The 25075-nt window shown below is 43.6% G+C and overlaps 1 protein-coding gene across 4 annotated transcripts in view; it reads left to right on the top strand.

The window, feature by feature from the left end:
* Positions 1 to 25075, top strand: part of MSRA (methionine sulfoxide reductase A) — a 250644-nt gene that overhangs the window by 158253 nt on the left and 67316 nt on the right. For all 4 annotated transcript variants that reach the window (XM_064651239.1, XM_064651238.1, XM_064651240.1 and 1 more), the window contains one exon: positions 1185 to 1291. In XM_064651239.1, coding sequence (XP_064507309.1) covers positions 1185 to 1291 — 107 coding nt within the window. The remainder of the gene's footprint in view (positions 1 to 1184; positions 1292 to 25075) is intronic.

Below are 25075 nucleotides of genomic sequence, written 5' to 3'. Positions count from 1 at the left end.
TAAAGACAAAGAGGAATAAAACTTACCAGGATTTAATGAGCAATAATATATTGGTGTATCTTTTTCCCCAGTATCACAGGCTCTTTCTCTACCCTCTGCCCTTTGCTTGGGGGCTATCAGGATATATATTTTCTTTTCCATTTCATCTCCATAGTCCTGAGAGTTGATGGAAATCTTCAAAGGGGCCTCTGTAGTCTGGTGGCAGTCACAAACCAAACTCTGATGATTTCCAGTTTCACTTGTTTTTTTTCACTCACCCAAGTTCATCAACACCACCAGACAAAACTCAAAATTAACGCATTTTATTACAGCAAAGCAAAAAATCATGTTCTTGAGTGCAAAATTGGGAACAAGATGTAAAAAACTGCATAACACCAAACCCGATGTGGGCTGCTCACCTGAGGGGGGCAATCATCCTCTCTCTGCTTTGGCCCATTATTTTATAGTTTCAGAGGTAGAATCCATCTCACATTTTGGAAATTTGTACATGGGCAACTTCATACAACCAGCCTTTCGAAGGGATTATTTAAATATCATAAAACCTTTGTGCCTAAATTACCCATCCAGTCTGGCCTTAAACCCCTCCAGGGATGGGGAGTCCACAACTTCTCTGGGCAACCTGTGCCAAGAGTAACTGGTTTGCTCCAAAGGTATTTTGAACCTTTCTGCCATTAATTTGTACTCCTCCAGCACAGGAGAAATTATAAGCACTTGGTAAAATCAACATTTTTTGGTAAAATCAACATTTTTGGTCACTATTTGCATGGTTCAAAATGAATATTTTCAGATGGATTGCAGGGAGTGCAGCTGAATTACTGAAAGTTTTGCATCTGGATTTGACTGCTGCGTGATGTAATAAATGTGAAATGCTCATATTTCATTTGCATGTCATTTAAATGGATGTATCAATGTTGAATCTCTTTGGGACTCTTTAACCAAAGACTTGGGCTTCCTAAAAATACCTGCTGGAAGAGGCTGTGCCAATCCAACTGCATGGAGCATCCTAAATTTAATGGAAGGTGTCCCTGCCCATGGCAGAGGATTGGAACTAGATGGTTTAAGGTCCTTTCCAACCCAAACCGTGCTAAGATTCCATGAAATTCGGGTGTTTTGACCTTCTCCCAGCAGCCCAGGGAGGGGGAGAGGCTGATCCTCATGGTGTTCCGTGTTTTCTCTCTTTCCAGGGATGAGACAAGGCAATGACGTTGGCACTCAGTACCGCTCGGCTATCTACACCTTCTCCCAGGAACAGATGGAAGCTGCCTTGAGGTCTAAGGAGGAATATCAAAAGGTAACACTGGGAAGGGTGTGGAATTCCTTCCCATATGAGCAGAGGTCAAAGATGTCACCAGTGAGCACAACATCACTCCTTGTGCTGTGCGTTTTCTGTGTTGCTGTTGGAGCTCCTCGTGCCAATAATGAACTTGCATCACAGTTGCTTTAAATTCCAACTTTTATGAATGTGTTGGTTTGTGTGAGTCATAACTATTCAGAAAAATAGGTCCTTATGCAGAGATATTTTGAATCTCTGGAAGAGATTTTTTTAATGTGGCTGCACCAGAGCAGAAATCTGTGATCCTAGAGCTATTCCAGCATCTCCTGAACCCTGTGGGTTCAGAAGGGTGAACCCAAAATCTCAGATCCAAGAGTTCCTGAACGTTGAGGGAAGGTCCTGATCAATATTTGAGCTGCATAACTCAGGATCACCCACCTGCTGCTTATAAGTTGCTTCTATGAAGCCATTCCATAAATGTCTGTGATGGGATGTGACAGCCCATGACTTACTAAGAGTATTTGTTTTGACACAAGGATTTGTGTGAGAGAAGATCAACCAATTCCCTTTCTGTACAGCCCTGTTTTTCAGGGAAGATGGATTCTGTCTCTTCCCTGCCACATAAGCTATTATTTAACTAAAGGCAGGGGGATTAGTGTCCTGCAGTGTCTCTGCATTGTGGTTGCTGTCTGAGCTGCCTCGTGCTCTTTTCAAAGCAAGATCCAGATTCTACAGAAGAGAAATAGAAATTCTTATGACTTTTATGAAATAGAAATTATTTTCATTTCTATGGAATATAAATGCTTATAATTTACATGAAAAAACCCCACTCAGCCTGGGTCATCAGAGCACTGGACTTAAATAGTGCTAAAAGAATCTCAATGTTCATATGCTGAATTATATGATGACTTCACTTGTGTTATGTTAAAGAACCAGGAGCCGAGGTGAATATTTAATGTTAAAAGTAAACAACTGTATTTTTTGTATGCCAGTCAGAAGGTCCAAAGAGGAGATTCAAGTGCTGAAACCCTGTGCAGCAGTTTGGGTTTCCCCAATGTGGGTGTGACTGGGGGGGTTGAGCTCTGGAGGAGCTCGGAGGGCTGGTTCCTACGTACAGTCGGAATTATTTTGTGTGCAAAGAGGTGCTCTGAACTGCAAGTAAATAAACTGAAAGTCTTTCTTAACAGTGTGAGAACTGTGCTTGTAAATGAGGTGTTCAATGGCATATTTTCTCCTGAGTAGCTGAACACATGGGGAGAAGTCAGTCTTGCAGATGTTTATGTGATTTAACAGAGTGGTTTCGCAAGGTTCACTGTTCATATTTGTAATTCAGAACTTTTTTTTCTCGTTATTTCCCTTAGATCCACTGCTTTTTCAAATTCCTTTTATTCCTTTCTGTTAGAATCTGCTGACCAATATCACCCTGCAAATCTTACAGCTTTAATTTGCTTTCCCATCTCTTTTATTCTCTGCTGTTATTTGTCATTAAATAAATACTGACATGAAAGCAAAATTGCAAGGTAGGAGATTGCAAGATGATATTACAGAAATTTCCATCATCAAATAGATTTCCTTAATGGCACCATTTAAAATTTACCTACTTTGAAGTCTATCACCATTTGAAAAGTGTGTATAATTAGTACATTTGTATAATTAGGCACAACTGTAAGTGAGCACATGTAGAGTTTGTTTTTGCACTGAAGTGGGGAAGGAAGGGACCGTGTTGCCAACTGAGGAAATACAGCAAATATGTACTGAAATTCCTTGGGGATCTGTGGTTCCTATGTATTATTAACAACAATATCTACAATATTATCTACTGAGGTATTGCAGGAGCAGTGGAGTGGTTGCATGGGAAACACACTGAGCAAACAATTTGTTCAGGAATCCCTTTTCATATTAAATGTTTTGCATTACATGATTTTAATGTAAATCTAATACAACCACTTCCCTTATTATTGCAGCAATTTAAAATAAATATCAGGCTCTTCTGGCAGTGACACGTGCCAGATAATCATGGATAAAAACACGTGGGAATGGCACAGTGCTTGATTTTTCCATGCACCGAAGGGGGAAAGGGCTAACAAATACTGCAAGTACAATAACTGCACTGTGTATGGGTGGCTCCGGAGTTTTTTGGCACAGCAAAATTATAAAACCAAAATGTCATTTGTTTGTTTGTTCCCTGAATAATTGTGCATGTGCTCTTGAGGTGTTTGTGAGCTGATGACCTGGAAGAGAGCTAAGAATGGCCTTCAACCAGAAAATGATATAGAGGAGTTGGTTTTTTCCAGAAAGACAGGGAGAGTTGATAATTTAAAGGAAATAATTTTGTTTACTGAGGGTAGAAACCATCCAACCCCAGTCTTGAATTCTTGCCCCCAAGACTGGCTGCCTGAGGCACTGGCTTTTCCCTGGAGGACAGAGAGTGTGTTCAACTCTGTGTTCAGCAAACAGCATGGGCTGGAAGGAGCAGAACAAACCAGTTTGGACCAGAGTAGGTGTTTCAAGAGGGTTTGATCTTCAGTAGCTGTAGTTGGTCCTGCAAACCACGAGGTACCAAGTGATCACCTTGGTACTGGGCACTGCTGAAGCCAGACCTCAAATCCTGGGGGGCAATTTTGGACCCCTCCATTCAGGAAAGACATTGAAGGGTTGGAGTGTGTCCAGGGAAGGGAATGGAGCTGGGGAAGGGGCTGGAGCACCAGGAACAGCTGAGGGAGCTGGGGGGGCTCAGCCTGGAGAAAAGGAGGCTCAGGGGAGACCTTCTGGCTCTGCAACTCCCTGATGGGAGAGGGGAGCCAGGGGAGGGAATGGACTCTGCTCCCAGGGAACAAGGGACAGGATGAGAGAGAATGGCCTCAATTGTGCCAGGGAAGGATTAAGTTGGATAACAGGAACAATTTCTTTCTGGAAAGGGTGGTCATGCATTGGAACAGGCTGCCCAGGGCAGTGGTGGAGTCCCCATCCCTGGAGGGATTTCAAAGCCGTGTGGATGTGGCACTTGGGGACATGATTAGTGATGGCCTTGGCTGTGCTGGGGAACAGTTGGACTCGATCTTTGAAGGCTTTTCCAGCCTAAATGATCCTGTAATTCTATATTAAATGACAATGAAGAGGAGATTTATTACCAGCCTGGGAATGAGAGTCAGGATGTGCCCTGAGCCCAAGGATCCTGCAAGGTTGCATCTATTTCGAGTTGTGAAACTTGTTGCTGATTCCTGCAGCTGCTCCAACAGCTGAGAAATGGCATCACAGCCCTGAATATGCATCGAGCTGCGTGTCTTTAGCTGCTGATGAAGCTGAGAACATGCAGTCAGAGTCAGCCAGTGCTGATATATATTCTAATACAATAGCATTGCTGGTAAATGGTAACACAATGTAAGTGTAATCAGAAAAACATACAGTGAGGGCCAAGGCTTGGTGAAATCACTGTGAATGAGCTGTTCCATCAGTTTTGCCTGAAGCTGAAGTTTTTTAATACAGTTGAACCTGAGGTTACTCAATTTTCAAGACAGTTGCAAACTGGATTTGGTTTTCAAATGAATTATCAAGGCAATTGTAATCCAGGGAGTGAAATCAAGGTGGGAAGAAGTTTGTATTTATTTTTTTTTTCGGAATCAGAGGCTGCATTTGTTTTGTGAAGCACTAACCCTGTGTTTTAAGTGTCCAAGAATATACTGAGTCCCTCCCCTCCTTTGAATCACAAAATGGTTTGGATTGGAAGGGACCTTAAAGCCCATCTCATTCCAACCCCCTGCCATGGGCAGGGACACCTCCCACTGTCCCAGGTTGTTCCAAGCCCTGTCCAACCTGGCCTTGGACACTTCCAGGGATCCAGGGGCAGCCACAGTTTCTCTGGGCAACCTGTGCCAGGGCCTCACCGCCCTCCCAGGGAAGGATTCCTCCCCAGTATCCCATGTAACCCTGCCCTCTGGCAGTGGGAAGCCATTCCCCCTTGTCCTGTCCCTCCATCCCTTGTTCCAAGTCCCTCTCCAGCTCTCTTGGAGCCCCTTTAGGCTCTGGAAGGGGCTCTGAGGTCTCCCTGAGCCTTCTCTGCTCCAGGCTGAACACCCCCAGCTGTCCCAGCCTGGATCCAGAGCAGGGGTGATGGATGGAGCTGTTCTGCAGGATAAGGGAAACAGGGAACTAACACTGGCCAGCAGAAGATGCAACAGTCTCTGCAGCTCAGCAGTTGAACAGATATTGTGAAACTTCCATAAACTTGTGGGATGATGTGGGAACAAACCAGCAATACCCTCAGGTACAAACCCAAGAGTTTTATATTTGATATTAGAGAAAAGAGATTGAAAAACTGGAGTTTTCTGGCCAGTGCAATGAGCTTTGGAGCAGCAACTACAAGAGATGAGGGGGTTGGGATTGTATTTGTGAAGCTGGAGTAAAGGTTCTTCACAGACCTTTGAGATCTACAGTTCTGAGTGCTTAATTCCATGAAGGAATGCCTTGTGGAGTGAATTTCCAGCATTCATCTGTGTTTTTATCTGATGTGCTGTGTGAGTTTAGAACAGGCTTTGCCTGGGAGGTGATTTTTCATGTGATTTTTGGCTGGGAAAAGTTAAATAGCTCTTTGAAAATTAGATTGTTTTTATTAAAGCAATACAGTAGTCAATAAAAAAAAATAACACCTGCTTACTCCTCTTCAAATTCTGTCTAATTCAGAGCTTTATGTATCAAATTATCTCTGCTTCACTCTGATGTGAATGGCAGTGACTCGATTCCTGATTGATGGTTGGTGGCTCTCAGGAAAACAAGCAAAGCTGATCTGATAAGCTGAGCCATTCTTTGTTTTGTAATCACTTCTCTGTGCTACAGAGATACCCTTTGAATGTTCATCCCTCTCTGAGAAAGCTGCATTTGGCTCTGGATGAGGAGGTTTTGTGTGAACAGTTGCAAACTCTTTTCATGTTACTGTAAATGGCAGAAAATTGGAGTTCTTTGTCACTCCAAGAAAATTTGGTCACCTCACAGCAGAAAACTAATACTAATACATTTCCTGGTGACAGTGTCAGCGAGATAAAAGCATTAATGGCATGAATTTAGGATGAACTTGTGGATGGGTCTACCTGGACTTCAGCAAAGCCTTTGGCAGCCCCTCCCATGGGATACTCCTGGAATAGCTGGCAGCCCATGGCTTGGAGAGGTGCACCTTCTCTGGGTTAAGAACTGGCTGCTGGCTGGGCCCAGAGGGTGGTGGGGAATGGGGCTGCATCCAGTTATCTGGTCACTGGTGGTGTCCCCGGGGCTCAGTGTTAAATGTTTAATATCTTTATTGATGATCTGGGTGAGAGAATCGAGTCTGACGTGAGCAAATTCGTGGATGACGCCAAGTTTAGTGGGATGTGGATCTGCTGGAGGGTAGGAAGGGTCTGCAGAAGGATCTGGACAGGCTGGATCTATGGGCTGAGGCCAATGTTGTGAGGGTCAACAAGGCCAAGTGCCAGGTCCTATATTTTGGCCACAACAACCCCTCCAGTGCTCCAGGCTGGGGCGGAGTGGCTGGAAAACTGGAAAAGGCCCTGGGGGTGCTGGCTGACAGCAGCTGAACGTGAGCCAGGTGTGCCCAGGTGGCCAAGAAGGCCAATGACACCTGGACTGTACCAGCAATAGTGTGGCAGCAAGGCCAGGGCAGTGATTGTGCTGGCACTGGTGAGGCCACACCTCGAGTCCTGTGTCCAGTTCTGGGCCCCTCAATTTAGGAAGGACATGGAGGAGTTGGAGTGTGTCCAGGGAAGGGAACGGAGCTGGGGAAGGGGCTGGAGCACCAAGAGCAGCTGAGGGAGCTGGGGGGGCTCAGCCTGGAGAAAAGGAGGCTCAGGGGGGACCTTCTGGCTCTGCAACTCCCTGACAAGAGGGGGGAGCTGGGGGGGTCGGGCTCTGCTCCCAGGGAACAAGGGGCAGAGGAGAAGACACAGTCTTAAGCTGCACCAGGGGAAGTTTACGTTGGACAATAGGAAGAATTTCTTTCTGGAAAAGGTGATTAGGCATTGGAAGAGGCTGCCCAGGGAGGTGGTGGAGTCCCCATCCCTGGGGGTGTCCAAGGCACTCAGTGGCTCTCAGTGCTCTGGGCTGGGTGACAAGATGGAGATCAGTCAAAGGTTGAACTCGATGGTCTCAGAGATCTTTTTCAGCCTCAATGATTCTGTGATTCTCTAATATTGTAGTTGGCTTGTTTGAATTTCTTGGAATAAATATCAGGGAGCTGACCTGTCCTATTGTCAGCACTGATTAACAACCCACGTGTGCTTCCTTTGTGAAATTTATCCCAGAATCCCAGAATGGTTTGGGTTGGAAGGGACCTTAAAGCTCATCTCATTCCACCCCCTGCCATGGGGAGGGACACCTCCCACTGTCCCAGGTTGCTCCAAGCCCCATCCAACCTGGCCTGGAAGATTTCCTGGGACAGGGCATTCCCTGAGGCAGAGAAATGCCATCATCCTATGCTGAGTTCAGCCAACTGCACGTTATTTCTGTTCCCTGGATGCAGCAACAGCTCATTTTATTGTGCTCTTATCAATGCTGAGCAAGGCGAGATTTTTTTATAGCTTTCAATTCTGCATATCTTGTGTTCACTTGATAAAGGCAGGGCCTTTCACTTGGCCCTGTGACTGATGCAAATACAACTAATCATGCATTTGAAATTACAACTATGAACAACATGATGGAACCATATTTTCTATTTTGCAATCATTTTTTCATCTGGCAGGTCACGGAGGTCAGCGAAGAAGCCATTTGCTTTATTGCACTGTGAATGTGAAGCTTATATTGGACATTTAAACTGATGTTAGAAATTGCCCTACAATAAACTAATGTAAATATCAAATGGATTTGACTCCAAGAGTGGGCTGTAAATAAAACATTTCCTGCTTTGCGTGGCTTGCTCTGCTCAGCTTCCCAGTGATGTAAAAACATGCTCAATTTGTGTAGACATCAAATTTTCATCTACTTAGGCAGATGAATTCTCAATCTTCAGGGCAGATCTCCATGTTATTCAGAAAATGAATATTTAAAGGGTTGATTTGTCTTGCCTACAGGAGTTTAGTGTTGTTTGAGGTGTCCTACTCCATCTGAGCCTCCACCCCAGCTGGACACAGATCTCCTGTGCGTCCTGGGTCATACCAGTGGGGAGGAAACATAGAAGAGTCTGCAGTGATGCCAACACAGGGGTAAAAACCTTTCCATCAGCCTGTAAATGCGTTCTCATGTGGCTCAGTGGCATCTGGGATCGTTCTGAAGGGCTCCTAGTTCAGGCTTTTGAATTTCTTGATCTTGATTATGCATCTGTTCCAGCACTCCAAAAGTTTCACAAGCATATTAAATGTCAGGTGCATAAATTTGATAATGATGTTGATAATGATGGTTGAAGTGTACACAGTGAATTACAGGGAACAGGATGGAGTTCCTTCTCTTCAGGAAGCTCTCAAGGAGCTTAGTTTAACTATTGTGGAGGACTGGATAACACAGTCTAGAAGAAGGTCAAAAGAAAGATGATGATCATTAGCTGTGGCTGTTCTGTGTCAGGTCTTGTTCTCTTTGTGATAAATATAACCCTTAAAACTGATTTAATCAAAAATTTCCAGGAATTAAAACTGAGAAATATCTCCAGATGTGTTCAGTCTCAAGATGTGTGAAAATGTGTTTTAATTCTGCTCTGGCCTTTAGATCCATCCATGTCCAAGTGAAGGATAAGGCTTGCACTGGGACCTTCTGTATTGATCTGCAGATGGGGGAGAAGGGTTGGCCTGGTTTGTGGCTTCCATACAAATTAAAAAATTAAACAAAAAGCCTTTTTTAAGTGGCACAGACATTTTTAACAAGTATGGGATCATTACTGCTGCTATCCAAATAGTTTGCTTATCCTTAGTGCAAAGCTGTGGGATCCAAAGAACTACTCAAACCTCAAGTTTTCTCAGTGACAAGAGTGTGCCTGAGCCAGGATTCAAGTAAGTTCTCATGGAACACTTTTCCCACTGTTTATCCAACTCTAAAAAACAAAGCTGAAAATGTATCTGAGCATAATGACACTTCAGGAAGTTCTGAGCTCCACAAAGCTCTCACTTGGAAATGACAGATACTCAATATTTATAAAATGTATTGCTTGGGTTTCTAAACATGGACATAGGAGTGTCCACTTAAGCCCTCAAGTTCATATAACTTGATAACCACAGGACTACAGCATCTACTGACAATTGTCATCCCCTGGTGAAGTTGTTTTCTAGCTGATGTTAATGTTTGCTTAAATAACTGTCAAGATTCTTTTGCAGAACCCGAAGCAGATCAGCCTTACAGCTGCAAATCCACAGCAGCCCCCTTAGAATCCACGGAATTACTTTGGATTTCCAGTAACGCAACTGTGATAAAAATCTGTCCCAGGAGTTTCTTTCATTTCAGCCTTTTTGTTCCCCACTGAACTGTCAGAGAATTCGGTGCATTATTTTCTGTTTGAAGTGTGTCACTCCTTCAAACAGAGCTCTTGGCTTTTGGGAGAACTAGTCAATATTTCCTGCAAAGAAAAATCAGAGGATGCTTTAGCAAGCAATGTTTCTGTGTCTGTTTTGATCTTGTGATCTTTTTTCATCAAGGGTTTTTTCTTCTTTATTGAATTCCACAGACTGGAGAATGATCTCTTTCTTTTATTCTTGTTTTATCATGGAATCACAGAGTGACAGAATGGTTTTGGTTGGAAGGGACCTTGGAGATCATATAGTTCCAACCCACTGCCATGGGCAGGGACACCTTCCACTAGCCCAGGTTGCTCCAAGCCGCATCCAACCTGGCCTTGGATACTTCCAGGGATGGGGCAGCCACAGCTTCTCTGGACAACCTGTGCCAGAGCCTCCCCACCCTCAGAGCCAAGAATTCCTTCCCAATATCCAACCTAAATCTACCCTTTTTCAGCTTAAAGCCACTCCCCCATGGGATACCCTGGATCCAGAGTGTCCACTGATTTCAGTAAGAGCCAGACTGCAAAAGGAGGTCGGGATGTGCTGTTTGGTTGATGGACAATCCCATCCCCTGTGTGTGCTCCAGCTTTGTAGGCTTGCAGGCAGTAACACCAGGGGGGTTTGCCTGAGTTCAGTCCTATTTTACAGAAACCTCAGTTCAGGAATCTCTGCTTTTATGCCCAAGAATGTCTTCAGTGGCTCTGTAGGTGGTTATTTTGTCACCTTCTGCTGCAGGGCCTGGCTGCTGAGGTACCAGTGAGAGTGTGAGATGAGTATCTGCTCTCACACCAAGCTGTGCTGACAAGGTCAAGGAAAGCCTGTCTTACACCTCTCCACTGAGCTGAGAAATCAGTTCTTCTGTCTTTCTCTTTTCATTCCCCACTCCCAAGTTTATTTCAGCTTTTATTTGCTGTTTGTTTCTTCTCCACATTGTTTCCTGGCTCTTTTGCTTTCCAGGATCTCCTGCCACTCGACCATGCTCCACATCCCTTCCTTCCTAGTTCCACATTTTCCCCAATCTTCAGATTTTCCACCTTCTCCCTCAGGCCTGTGTTTCTGAAAAACCTTCCTTTCTCTTTATCCTTTCAGACAAAGATAAACTGGTATTTTTCCCAGCTGACCTTTACTGCCATTTACTCACAGGGTCAAAAAGTAAATCAAATTACCCAACATATCAAGTTGGACAAAATCTGTTCCCTCTTCCTGTTGCCTCAAGCACCCTGAGATACCTCCTACTGCAGGACCATGGAGGTTTGTGCTCTGCTGGGCCAGGGCCACTTCAGGAAGTGTCATCAAAGGCTGAGAAATCATCTTCAGTGAATCCATGCTCCCAACCCTTGGGATTTTTTGCTCTGAAGTATTTAATCCTGACCTTTCCCCGAGCAAGCAGCTTCCTGTGGCTTGTTGAGGTTAATGTGCTTCCATTGTGGCTGCTCCTTTCTCCTTTGCTTTGGTTATTTTTAGTTGACTCTGTTAAACTCACCTCTTTTTCAAGTTTTAAAGGAACTGTGTTTAAGGTGTTCAGAGAAGAAAAACTCTTTTACACATAGAGGCACTTTGAAAAGGACCTTAAAAATCATCCAGTTCCACCCCCTGCCATGGGCAGGGACACCTCCCACTATCCCAGGTTGCTCCAAGCCCCATCCAGCCTGGCCTTGGACATTTCCAGGGATCCAGGGGCAGCCACAGCTTCTCTGGGTAACCTGTGCCAGGCCCTCCCCACCCTCACAGCCAAGAATTTCTTCCTGATATCCCATCTGACAATTCCCTTTTTTCAGTGTGAAGCCATTCCCCTTGTCCTGTCCCTCCATCCCTTGTCCCAAGTCCCTCTCCAGCTCTCTTGGAGCCCCTTTAGGCACTGGAAGTACCAGTGACCTACACCAAAAAGATTTTTTAATTTTAGTTTTAAATTAAAAAATTTAATTTTAATTTTTTTTAAAATTAATTTTGAATTTTCTTGAAGTTTTTTGTCTTTGTTTTTTCTTTTTGCCTGTGAAGAAATGGATCCCAGAACTGGATGCATTAACCCAGAATGAACTTAATCAATGCCATAAATAAAGGTCACTGCTGGTTATACACCTCTTTCTGTAGATTTGCCTTTGTTCCTAGATGGATAAATTTTAGGTTGCACCTTCCTAGATGTAGAATTTGGGGTTTAAGTGTGTTCTTAGGAGCTCAAAGATGCAGTTTGAGCACCCTGGTGTTATCAGTGTTTGCTGAAACTCTGACCTTCATGTGATCTTCTAATTGCACCAGCACTAATTTTATAATTATTTCCAAGTCTTGATCACTGCCCTTCATAATTCTGGTGAAAGTCCATCTTAATCCAGTTATCATTCCCTATATTAATACCATATAGCACTTCTTTTTTAATTAAAATGATTATGTGATATTAAACACAAAATGTTCACTGCTTTGTATCTACAGAGTTTCCTGTGCCAGCTGAACTTGTAATGGCATCAGAGACAGATGTTGGGTTTATATTTGACCTGTTTTCTACAAAAACATGTTGATTGACACTAATTATATTCCTTTCCAATTGAATGTCATTTTTTTGGGGTTGTTTTTGTTTTTAACCACGTACAAATTCACAGTGGTGTGTGTGTTGTGTTACTTTTGAAGTGCTACAGGGAACTGGTGCTCATTGCCTCTTCTAGAATATTCAATATTAACCATCTTTAATGTGAAACCCACATTTTTCAAAAAAAAGTTGAAAAATTAGACAACTTTGGGTTTATTAACCGGTTCTTTGCACTAAAGGACTCCCAACTGGAAACTTCAAGGCTTGTTTTTTGCATTCCTTAACAAAGTATCCCATTTTATTTTTATTAAATATGGAAAATACAATATCTGCCCCACTTATATTTCTCAGAAATGGCTGATGGTTGTCTGTAAAAAAAAAAAAATCTGTAAAATTTATTTACTCCAGCAAATTCAACTTAGTTACAACTTTCAGCCCAAAACATGAAGAAAAGAAACAGCCAAGGAAAAATTCTGAACAAACAGAGGAGTTGGAAAATCACATATTTCCACATGCACACACAAATGTGCACTTTTAATTCCATCATTTCACTTTCTGTAATATTTTTTATTTTTATCTCAATCAGCTAATTATATCCTGGATGGTTATTTTTCATCCAGCTCCTCTTGCCATCATATATATATATATATGTGGTTGCTGTTTTATGTGCCAACAACCATAGGAAATTTATTCCCCCATTATCCCATGATATATTATTATAGGAAAAGCCTTCAGTGCGAAACGAGGGGATTTTCCAGGGCTGGAGGAAAACCTGATTTCTTTCATTGCCCTCTAGTGGGCTCAAAGCACTTGTGCAAGGGCAGGGAATGAGGAGCTTTTCCCTTCTCTTTGTGCAACACAAACCTCCAGGTTTCTCAGGATTCGAATTATTTTTCCATATTTGTCTAATTCATAGAACACTGTTTCATCTCTCAGCTACAGCAGAATTATAATCCCGGTGTTTATAAATTAGGACAAAAGGGGATACTGTGCTTTTGATATTTTGCTACAGACAACTGAAAATGCACATGTGCTGTGTTAAACATTATTTACCAAGTGAGTTTTGGGAGGGACATTTAAATACATAAAGGCTGGAGAAGGAGGTACCACGTTTTAGGCATCATTTTCTGAGGTTGTTGCTGTGTATAACTGTGAATTCATCACACAGCCCAGCTGAAGGGGGGCTTGGAAAACGTTTCATCCCATTTATTTGTGATTTGTCATGGGATCCTAAAATGGTTTTGGTTGGAAGGGAGCTTAAAGATCCTTTATTTCCACCCCCTACCATGGGCAGGGGCACCTTCCACTGGACCAAGTTGCTCCAGTTCTCAGTTTATGAATAAAAAGAACGTGAGTTCACCCCTTCCCCCCAATTTCATTGTGTGATAATGTTTCAACAAATATGTTAGATAGTGAATTAGACACACACAAGACATATCAAGGGGAGGAAGAAAGGGGGGATAATGCTTGTGCTGGGAAAAGATCATAATATTAAGAACGGCCTTTTTTGAATTAAAAAGCAAAACAAAACTTGAGGCAAAGATATTAATTTTCAGCAGGAAGATCAGAGGAAATCAAACACTCCTCCAGACTGGTTGGTACTAATTTTTTCTCTGAGTAAACACACAATGCATGGCTGGATTATGGCTTGTTAGTATTAAAAATTAGTGACTTTTGGATGGAAAATGCCTGTCTAGTGGATGTTGACTTCATACAATGTTATATTTCTCTACTATCCTGGGAAGGGAGGAAAGGAAAAAGTTCTTTAGGGTGTTTTTGGAATGACAGCAGAATTCTGTCTCAGAGAGTTGTTTTAGGTCAGGCATTAATTTATACCACGAGAAAATCACAGTTTTCATGAGAGAGCAGAGCATGAGGGACTCAAGCACCCGTGCCAAAGAGATGGAAGCACATTTGTTTAGAGTCATGGGGTAGTTTAGGTTGGAAAAGCCCTCTAAGATCATCAAGTCCAACCATCCTCCAGCACTGCCAAGGCCACCTCTAACCCATGTCCCCAAGTGCCACATCCACGTGGCTTTTAAGTAAAAGTCCCTTCAGGTTTGGGGACTCCACCACTACCCTGGGCAGCCTGTTCAATGCCTGACCACCCCTTCAGTGAAGAATTGCTCCTGTTATCCAATTTAAACCTCTCCTGGTGCAACTTGGAGCACCTTTTCCTTTCCACCATTTTTGTCGTAATGATGGATTCACTATCCACAAACCTTGGTTCTCTGTCCACTCATGTGATGGGCATCACATTTGCTCTCTGCCAGTGGATTGGCACCTCCTTGGTTAGCCAGGACTGCTGGTAAATGATGGGAAGTGGCTCAGTGAGCACTTCCACCAGCTCCCTCAGCACCCTTGGGTGGATCCCATCTGGATTCCCATCAGGGATTCCCATCCCTGTGGAATTTTGTGTCAAAGTGCTGTAGCAGGTCAGTGACCATTTTCCCTTGGATTCTGGACCTTCATTCTGCTCCTTGTTTCTGTCTTCTGGCTCAGGGTGTTGGGTACCCAGAGACAACTGGTCTGACTATTAAAGACTGAGGGAAAAACAGCATCAAGTACCTCCACCTGTTCCTCATCCCTTGGCATTTTATTTTCCCTGCCTCCAGTACAGGATGGGGGTTTGTATGTCCCTGTTTGCGGATGTGCATTGAGAGCACAGGGAAAAAATATTGCAGCTTTGCACTTTCCTTCAGGAATGACTCACTCCCTCTGCTGGGAACATTTAATTCTGAATGTGTGATGCTGCTTTCCCTCCTCCTCCTCCTCCTCCTCTTGCATCCACCCCCCTCACCACATTCACATTCATCTTGCTCCGTGTGACATCTGCTCCGTGTGCTGCAGAGCAGCACTTTGGTTTCTATGGCAGCTGCTGTAGCCAGTGGACCCATGGATGGGGAGGGAGAGGAGGAAGAAAATTCCCAAAGTGACTGGATTCAGGTGCATGGTGGTCATTCACCCTTGGCCAGAGGGTTGGGATGTGTGTGGAGAGGGTTGTCCCAAGGGGAGGTCTCTCCCATGGCGGGCATCTGTGGTCCAGAGTGATTTCCTTTCTTCTCCTGTGAGAAGGACAGCAGTGAAATGCAGGGTGTGAAGAGCAGCAGGTTGTGGGTTTGGTTGAACTTCACTCCATGTTTCCTTTTGCTCTGTTAGGTCTCCAGTTTTGCAGCAAATGCTACTCAGCTTCTGTCTCTCTGAGGGTGAAAATGCAGATGCCAAACCTGAGATATTATAATTAAGTGTCTATTTATAACATAGTTTGTCATTAGAATTACCATGTCATTTTTAAAACAAGAGAGGATAATGCCAGTTCACAATCTACACCTATAACTGTTGTTTCTTTTTTTATTGTTATTTTAAGCACAGTTCTTCTTTGATTTGTTCTGGCTGTGAATTCATTAAGAGGCCTGAATTAACATCCTACCACATTGGCTGGGGCTTCTTCAGTCCTCCGTCCCCCCAGGTATAAACACCAGGATTCTGAGCTGCCTCACTTCAGCTACAGGGAGCTGGATAAAATACAGAGCCCACTTTTTCATTTTTAAACATTCTTTATATAGTGGAATCAGAATATGGTTTTGAAACAGTTGAAAAACCCACGTGGCAGCATCGTGGCTCACGTGCCACCAACTGTCGTGGAATGTCCTGTATTCGGGATCAATCCATCATTTATCAGCAATCCTGGCTAACTGGAGAGAACCCAGCTGAGTGGGAACTAGCAAATGTGATCCCCATTTAGAACTTTTAACCTAAAAAGCCAGGTTTGTCCAGCCGTGGCACAGCTGCCCAGGGCAGTGGTGGAGTCCCTATCCCTGGAGGGATTTAAAAGCCACATGGATGTGAAACTTGGAGACATGGGTTAGTGGTGGCCTTGGCAGTGCTGGGGGAATGGTTGGGCTCAATGATCTGAGAGGGATTTTCCAACCTAAATGATTCTGTGATTCCTTTATCTTAAACCATTACAAAGATGTATTTAATTTGGAGCAGTTTGTTCACGGGAGAGGAAACCGGCAGGAGCTGGGATTCACTGGTGAAATATGAACTTGGAAAATCGCAGAGTCCCAGAATGGTTTGGATTGGAAGGGACCTTAAAGATCATCTTGTTCCAGCCCCCTGCCATGGGCAGGGACACTTGTGAGAGGAAAGGCTGTCAGAGATGAATGTCCCTCCTGTTTCCCAGTCCTGGTGTCAGGAGGGTTGTGCATCCCCAATGTGTGGGGTGCAAGCACACGGATGATCCTGAGCTTTGACACGTCTTCAGAGGGCCAGGTACTGCCTTGGTGAGGGGAATTTAGTGTTGGATGTACTTTGGAGAACTCTGGAAAGTTCTTTTTATAGCAGATGAAGAAATCCTTTTTAGGCCCTTGCTTCTTTTACATCTTTTCTTTGAACAATACTTTTTGTTCCATTGTCTGTAACCCTCAGGATTTCAGGTGCCAAGGCCAAGTGTTTCTCCTTATATGAACATTTTGCATCTTCAGGCCTGTCTGCTGTACTTTGAGTGATCCTATTATCTAGCAGTGCCTCTACCTTGCATCTTTTCTTTATCCATTTTGTCAGTTATTCCCATATAATCTTTCCTGGAGTCTTCAGCAGTAATCCAGACCTCAGATTCCCCTCGCCCTGTTTTAAGTAGCTGTCAATGACACGATGCATCCTCTAAAACTCAGTTGAAGTCTGATGTGTGTGGTGCTCTGGTGCTGTTCTAAAATAGCACAAATTAAGTGTTATTAGGAAAAAAAGTCATGGAAAATTATGGCAAAAGAAGACCTTTTATCAGGCTGCTTAGGACCTCTGATTTTCTCCCAATTTTAAAGTGCTGCTTTCCTACCTGTTCTACCCTTAATCTTGCTCTTGTTCCCATATGCTGTATGGACCCTCCTCCAGTTACATGGAAATCCCAGCCATCTTTAAAGACATTTCATTTCTATTTATTATTAATAGTCCTTATAAAAATATTTTTTCTTTTCTTTTTCCCTTTAGTTTATGAGCAGAGAGGCTTCACAGCCTTCAAACTGACTAAGCTCTGACCTTAATCCCTTGAGGTGTCACATAGGATAGCAAAATCCTACCCTGGCCTTCTAAAGGAAGGAAAAAAAAGTTAGATGTTCCTAATAAAGTTAGATGTTCCTAAAAGAAGATAAAGTTATCTGGATCCTCCCCCTCACTTACAGAGGGCACAGTAGACTCCACCTATTTTATATTATCCCATAATTGTGCATTTCATTGCTATAACCTCAACTGGAAATTATTTTTGGAGCTAAAATTGTCCCACATTTTTCATTATTTGGCCTTTTTTCACCAGTTGTTTGTTTTTTCTTTCTTGAGATCCATCAGTTTGTGACTTATGTGTCTACATATTTATCAATGTTAGAAGATAATATTAAAAAAGGGATTAGCACGTAGCAATGATCTATTAAATAATGTAATTCATCTTTGTGTAGAGACCATCATTAATTTAATTTGTTTAATTAAAGTAGCCCATTAAAGTGGATTTAGTTGCTGGCATCAAACCACTCCTGGCTTCCTTTTTGTTACTGGGACATAATATTATCCAAGGTCTCAACAACTTCACCATTTTGCTAATTGAGTCAGAGGTTCAATTTGAAATTAGCATTGCTGGGAAGGAGAAACAAATCAAATAGAGAACCCAGTTAGCATTTAAGGCTTAAAACGGGGGGTTTCCTTATTTGCCTTTTAGTGGATGTGAGCAGGAGGTCAGGTTGTTATGTGAACATTAAAAAATGTCATCTCCTGACCTGCTGAATTCCTGACAGTGCCTCGTGTTTGTGCTGACAGGAAGAAGCAAACAAAACAAAATGAAAAGGTAATGAGGTAGAGCACAGAGGGGATGTGAAATCTTCCCCTCAGAAAGCTCTGCAATGTTTATTAATGCTGCTGCTTCAATGGAAAAATGCAACCTGCAAAAAAAAAAAAAAATCCCACCGAGTATTTTTCCATTTCAACTTGTACTTTTTGGAATTTGCCCACGGTAGAGAAAACAGAAATGAAATAACTCCATCTCTGAGCATAAAAAACACAAACTGTGTCGTGGTAAGCAGGTTTTATTTCTAGTGGGGCTTTGAAACATTGTGCCTGGATTGCAGGAAGTCCAGTTGTAGCCCTTTGGTGAAGTCTTTATTGTTAATAGTTATCATAGAATCATGGAATGGTTTGGATTGGAAGGACCTTAGAGACCATCTTGTTCCAACCCCCTGCCATGGGCAGGGACACCTTCCACTATCCCAGGTTGCTCCAAGCCCCGTCCAACCTGACCTTGGACACTTCCAGGGATGGGGCAGCCACAGCTTCTCTGGGCAACCTGTGCCAGGGCCTCACCACAGCCAAGAGTTTCTTCCCAATATCCCATCTCTCCCTGCCTTCTGACAGTGGGAAGCCATTCCCCATTGTTCTGTCCCTCCCTCCCTTGTCCCAAGTCCCTCTCCAGCTCTCCTGGAGCCCCTTTAGGCTCTGGAAGGGGCTCTAAGGTCACCCTGGAGCCTTGTCTTCCCCAGGCTGAACACCCCCAGCTCTCCCAGCCTGGCTCCTGAGCAGAGGGGCTCCAGCCCTTGGAGCATCTCTGTGGCCTCCCCTGGACTCACTCCAGCAGCTCCATTATAGCCCTCACCTTCCCCATGGTTTTTCTTTCCTTCTCCATGGCTGTTCTGGCTCTCCCTTCTCCTGCAATGATCCCTCTTTGGTTTGACTTTGTCCTGCGTGAAAGTGAAACCCCCAAACCCTTTTTTTCTCTACAAAAATCCAGTGCATGCCCGTGCTCTGGGCTGGCTGATCCACCCTGGATGATCTACATGAGTTCTTAGAGCTTGAACACGAGGGGCAAATGACTTGGTGATTCTGTAGGAGATGCTGGTGGAAATACTTGGTGACCTGAAGTAGCACCAGGTGCAGTTTGAGGTGCTTCAGGATATCTGAGACATTCCTATGGGGCTGTGAGGGCAAAAGGATCTGGAGAAGTCCTGTGACTTCTGAATCAGCAGCTGGAGATCAAAGCAAAGTATCTGAATTTAGGCAGCTGGATCCAAGCTGCAGTTTACCAGCAGACACCTCTGCTGTCGTCCAGAACAGAACTTACAGTTAATATGGAGTGAGCTACAGTTAAACAAGTCTCTTGGGCCCCCTCTTTGGGCTCTTTTATCCTCTGTTCTGGATCCCAGTGAAATCCAGGCTGATAATGGTGTGCTGGCCCAGGTCCAGGTGTTGCCCTGGTCTGTGCCCACTCCTCTTTGTTGCTGTGGTCACCGACGTGGTTTCAGCCTTGTCTCACTAACGAGCTCCAAAGCCATGCCCAGGAGAGATCCTGGGGTGACAAGGTGACGGTTCTCAAGAGGCAGTTTCAGTGTGACTGGACCATTGGGAGCAGGAGAGTCTGGTTCCTTGGATGTGAGCCCAGCCCTGCCTGGCCTTGGACTGCGCAGTGAATAATGAATGACTCAGCACACTCTGTCTTCCAGCATGAATGAAGCCATTCCCCTGCAAGAATCACTTCTGTCAATGAGAAGGACTTACAGTGTTTCCTTTGATTATGAGAAAATCAAGGAATACTCTTTTCCAGTGTGTTTTTTTAAATAACCCACCTTGCTCAGCAACTCACTTGGTAAAGTCACAATTACTATTTCATTCTAAAATGAATTTTGACTCTCTCAGTTGAGTAAAACAGATTTATTTCCAATATTTCACTCAGGTGGGTGTTTTCTTGCCTGTTGAGAAAATTCATGGAAATATTTAGCAAAAAGCAGTGTCATGACTTTCTCTGGTGGTTGGAGATTTTCAGTGCTCCAAGCGGTGACAAGGGGCAGGACCATTGGATGGGGCTTGGAGAAACCTGGTCTAGTGAAAGGTGTCCCTGCCCATGGCAGGGAGTTGGACTAGATGAGCTTTAAAGGTCCCTTCCAACTCAAACCAACTCCAAACCATCCTGTGATTCCAGACTATTCAGGGATTCCATGACCTGGGGACACTTCTGGGTGACACTGAGGCATTGGGTGACACTGTGTAAATCTGGGATTTATCAGCCAAGTTATTTTCTGTAGACCTGGAGAATTGGAAGTCTTTAATGAGAAAAGACTGTGATTTGTCATCCAGCAAACAGACTGAGGAAGAAAAAATGTTTTTTTCCTAGAAACAGGAAAGAAGTAAATATCAGGGAGAGGGGCAAAAGCTGTTTAAGGTGAAGAACAATGTTAGCACAAATCCAGGTGGATATGAATTGCCCATCCTTACATTTGGGTTGGGAAATTAGATGTTTTATAATCATTAGAGCAGCTGGGTTCACAAACAGAATAGAAGAGGTAGAAAATCTGACAATTCATGCAACGGTGCTTGCAAAGTTCATGAAAGGATCTGTGTGAGCTTCCAGTGGAAGGAAACCAAATTGGATAACAAGGGAGGAGGTCTTCCAGACCCGTGGCCACATCAGTGCAAAGTAGTACTATTTTATGAACTCATTTGTCCTCATTTTCCCCCCGTTTTAAAAGAGCTGGGACTGCATTAAGCCATTATACATTTACAGATTCATTGGAAAATCCATAATTTTGGTCATCAATATTCAGTTTTCCTGCACCTTGTGGCCCAACCTGTTTGTGTGTCCCACTGCTCGCGGCCGTTTGTGTAACGTCACAAGGTGCAAAATCAGATGTACCAAAAAGCTGTGATTACAGAAAATAAGCAAATTCTATGGCCAGGGAATACTCTGAGGAGTAGGCACTGGAAGGGGCTCTAAAGTCTCCCTGGATCCTTCTCTTCTCCAGCTGAACCCCCCCAGCTCTCCCAGCCTGGCTCCAGAGCAGAGGGGCTCCAGCCCTCGGAGCATCTTCATGGTCCTCCTCTGGGCTCAATCCATCAGGTTATATACAAGTATATATAAATGTATATATTTATTTATCTTATTTTTACCATTCCCATATGTCAGGTAAGTTCATAAAATTGAATCTGATAAAAGATGAGGTAGAGGGGCCCCTAAAATTTGGAAAGACATCTCATACACTAAAGTTCATTTCGGTCCTTTGTAATCAATACGCAAACTTGGGCAATAACCTGATTTTTAAGTTCAGGTGTTTTGATTGTCAAACTATCAAAGAGACACTATGTCCTGAGAGCCAACCAACTCACCAATAAATGATAGATGTAGAATTTGTTTCCACCACTGAATTTAAACTGAATACAGATCACAAGGAGCTAAAAGGCTGAAATCAGCCTTTTCAGGTATTGAATAAATAGAAAAAAAAGGAGTATTCATGGAGTAAATGCCAAACAGGCTGTGAATGGATGCAAAAGGGGTTTTAGATCTTTTGAACCGATCCTTTTCCACTTTCAGGCTCCATTTTTGCAAAGACAAGTCCTAGATGTTGGTGATCCACGGTAGCTGCAGGACCAGAACTTTCCTGTCAGGAACCATATTTAATTTGGATGATCAGTGTATCTGAAAACACTCCTGAATATTGCAGCACAACCCTGATGTGCAGAACTGGATTACAAATCCACTTTGATATTTTTATTTTAACCAGGTTAATTATTGCTTTGATTATGGAGCTGGAATTGCCATCTGTCACAAGCTCTGTGGGATGACCCAGCTTATTTTGGCTTCATGTTTTCCTGCATATAATGTTTATTATTCCCAAAATAATATAATGTGAGACATTTACTATCATCCTGGGACAGCTTGTCATGGAATGGCTTTCTCATCATCACACTGCACTGGTAATGCAATTCCATTTTCATGTGCCACTGTTAGGCTGTGAACTACAGGATATTATATTGTGCATAGTTTAGAGATAGGGAAAAAGGCTGCATCTGACTGATATATCTGTTTAATTAATATTATTTCCATGTAAGGAATGTGTAGCAGTTAGTCAGGAGGTTTCTGGAAAGCTGAGAAAACACCAGATTAAAATATCTTCATTTGCTTGAGGATCCTCCTCAGATCTGTCACAGAACATCCTTCTTCTCCAATATATTGGGAAGCTGGAAGATCAAACCTGGTGCTGACAAGGTGAAGCACTGGAGGAGGCTCCCAGAGAAGCTGTGGCTGCTCCATCCGTGGAAGTGTTCAAGGCCAGGTTGGACAGGGCCTGGAGCAACCTGGGCTAGTGGAAGTTGTCCCTGCCCATGGCAGGGGGTGGAACCAGATGATCTTCCAAGTCCTTTCCAACCCAACCCATTCCATGATTCTCTGATTCTCTGGCTCTATTACAAGGGAAAAGGCATAAACACATCCAATTTTGTTTGAGGCTTTGCAGATAGAAGGGAATATTTAATTATTATCCCAAACTGAAAGCACTTCGAGGTGAGAAAACAAAATATGTGGAAATATCACTAAATAAACAGGCAGCTGTATTATCCCATAGTTTGAGTCTTAGTTAAGCTTGGGCTCTAATTCTGGGGGAATATATTCCCATTAGTAGCCTTGCTATGGCCAGGACTAGTGTGAGAAGTTTCAAGCTCCTTGCTATATAAAGTTTGGGAAAAACCTCACATTCTGGGCCAGAGTTAAATTAAAGGCTCATTTTACACACTGGTAAGTTAATACAGTGACCCCACCAAAGCCTTGTGCAGGCATTTCCTCTGAAAAATAGGCAGAGAAAATCTGTGGGATGTGCCACATTTACCTGTTTACTGCTAAAAAGTCCCTCCATGTCTCCACGTGCCATCCTACCCAGTCACTCCTTCCCTCCTCAGGTTTTTCCTTGGCATTTTTTGATCCAGAACCAATAAAGGATATTTAAACCCAAGATATGTGTGGGGAACAACTTCAGAAGTCTCAAATTATTTTTCCCTGGTGTTTCATGCTAACCTGATCAACCCTAAAGGAGAGGGACAGGGTGTTGCCTCCTTTTTCAGTTTATTGAAGTGATGCTGATGCAAATCCTTCTGACCATTTCCAAACACATAAAAAGGAGGAAAATAAAAGAAGAAGAATTAATTGCCTTCAGCCCAAGCTTTCATGATGAGCTGTACCACAGGCAATGAATAAAGTGCACAGGATTTCAAGCTCCAGGAGATGGGAGATCAGAAAAAAACCCCTTTGTTTTGGGTTTTTTTAAACCTCTTTTTGCAGTTTTCCTGTGGAACATGCTGCAAACAAGCTTCAAACCCTGGTTTGCCACCCTTTTCAATTAAATTCCCATCAAAACCACAAATAGAAAAATCAATATGGTTTGTTCAGCGTGTCTAAAGTTCCTCAAATACAGCCTTAAAAAAGGACAGACTGACAGTGGGTTCTTTTCCCCTCCATTGTTTCGTGAACAATTTAAAAACTCAGATGTTTTAGAGTCTCACCTCCAAAGCTTGAAATAAAATTGGAAACTTGTTTTCCTCCTCTTCACACATTGTCCAGTGGAAGGTGTCCCCCTTGGAAGAGAGGTTGGAATGAGACGATGTTAAAGCCCCCTTTCAACCCAAACCGTTCTGTAAGTCTGTGATTGAACATGACTTCTTAGAAACCACCTGCTTCTGGCTCCATGTGAGTGTGTTTTTCCCAGCTGTGCTTCCAGGACGACACCAGTAAAAGCAAATTCCTCCTTGGGCAGCAGTGCCTGGACCTGCCAAACCTGCCTCGAGCGTGTGGGGCCGATAAGCTCCGCAGGCCCCTCCAGCCATGCCCGAGGCTGCACTTCCAAGTCCTGAGCTCTTTCCAAGGGGGAACCTCAGAGGATGCTCAGGAAGATTTGTAATTTCAGATGAGGTGGTGGGATCGGGTCCCTGGAGCATTGGAGATGCTTTTGCTGACCCGTCTTTGCCGGCGGGTGCAGCGGCAGAGGCGGATTGTGAGCCCAGCTGCTGCATCAGCATCATTTTAATTAAATATATATTGCTTTATTTAGCTCTGTGGATGGCATGGGTTCTGTTATTGCTTTCAGTGAAGGGCTGGAATGCAAATGGAGAGGATTTAAGTGGAAACAGCAAAGGATGGTGCTATAGCAGGAGCAAACATCTAAATGAAACACGGAGAAGAGTCGAGGCTCGGTGATGTTGCTGCTGATGGCAAACCCGGTTGAAATGTGAATTCCCCCATCCTCTTAACTCCTCGTGTGCACACAAATGGCATTCCCAGCTCCTTGGGAGCCTGCAGAGTGTTAGCACAGGCACCAGGGTGTTTGGGCAGCGTTGTTAAAGCAGCATTAGTATGCAGGGAGATGCTCCTCACTCTGCTAAATCACTCTGCGAAGGGGGACTGCGAGCGCTCCCGCTTTGTTATGACAGCACTTCTGAGGCAAGACTAATAAGACTTAAAAGCAGAGCTAAATTAGGGAGATGGGAGATGAAGGCAGGGGTAGAGACTGAACTGGGCTGATGGAAAAGCGTGGGCTGGTGGGAAAGGCAGGGAGAGAAGGAATGTAGGCAAGGAGAGGCCTGAGGGAGTCGGGCCACGTGAACAGGGCACAGGAGTCTGAGCAGGGATTGAAGCTTGTTCTGGGTCTGGCATAATAAAGATGGTTGAAATGTCAGCATTAAAAACTCAAAAATGAAAAAAAACCTACCAAAACTTACAAAAGAAGAAGATCCAGTGAAGTCATGCTCTCAGGTGGGATTCCTGTGCAGACCCAGGAGTTGGACTCGATGATCCTTGTGAGTCCCTTCCAACTCAGGATATTCTGTGATTCTATGAGACATGAGAAAGAGAAGAGAAATGAAGAGGATGAAATACACAAAAAGAAAGAAATTGCTGGAAAATTGAAATATTTCTGTTAGAAGGAGAGAACATTCAAATCATCTCCTTTTTCTTTTTTTTTCCTACAGACTTTAGCTCAGGAATTCTTCTAACCAAACAGAACACTGCTGTCCTGGGCCTACATG

The sequence above is a fragment of the Pseudopipra pipra genome, chromosome 3 (assembly GCF_036250125.1).
Source record: "Pseudopipra pipra isolate bDixPip1 chromosome 3, bDixPip1.hap1, whole genome shotgun sequence".
Lineage (NCBI taxonomy): Eukaryota > Metazoa > Chordata > Aves > Passeriformes > Pipridae > Pseudopipra > Pseudopipra pipra.
This window is presented reverse-complemented; position numbering and strand designations above follow the sequence as displayed.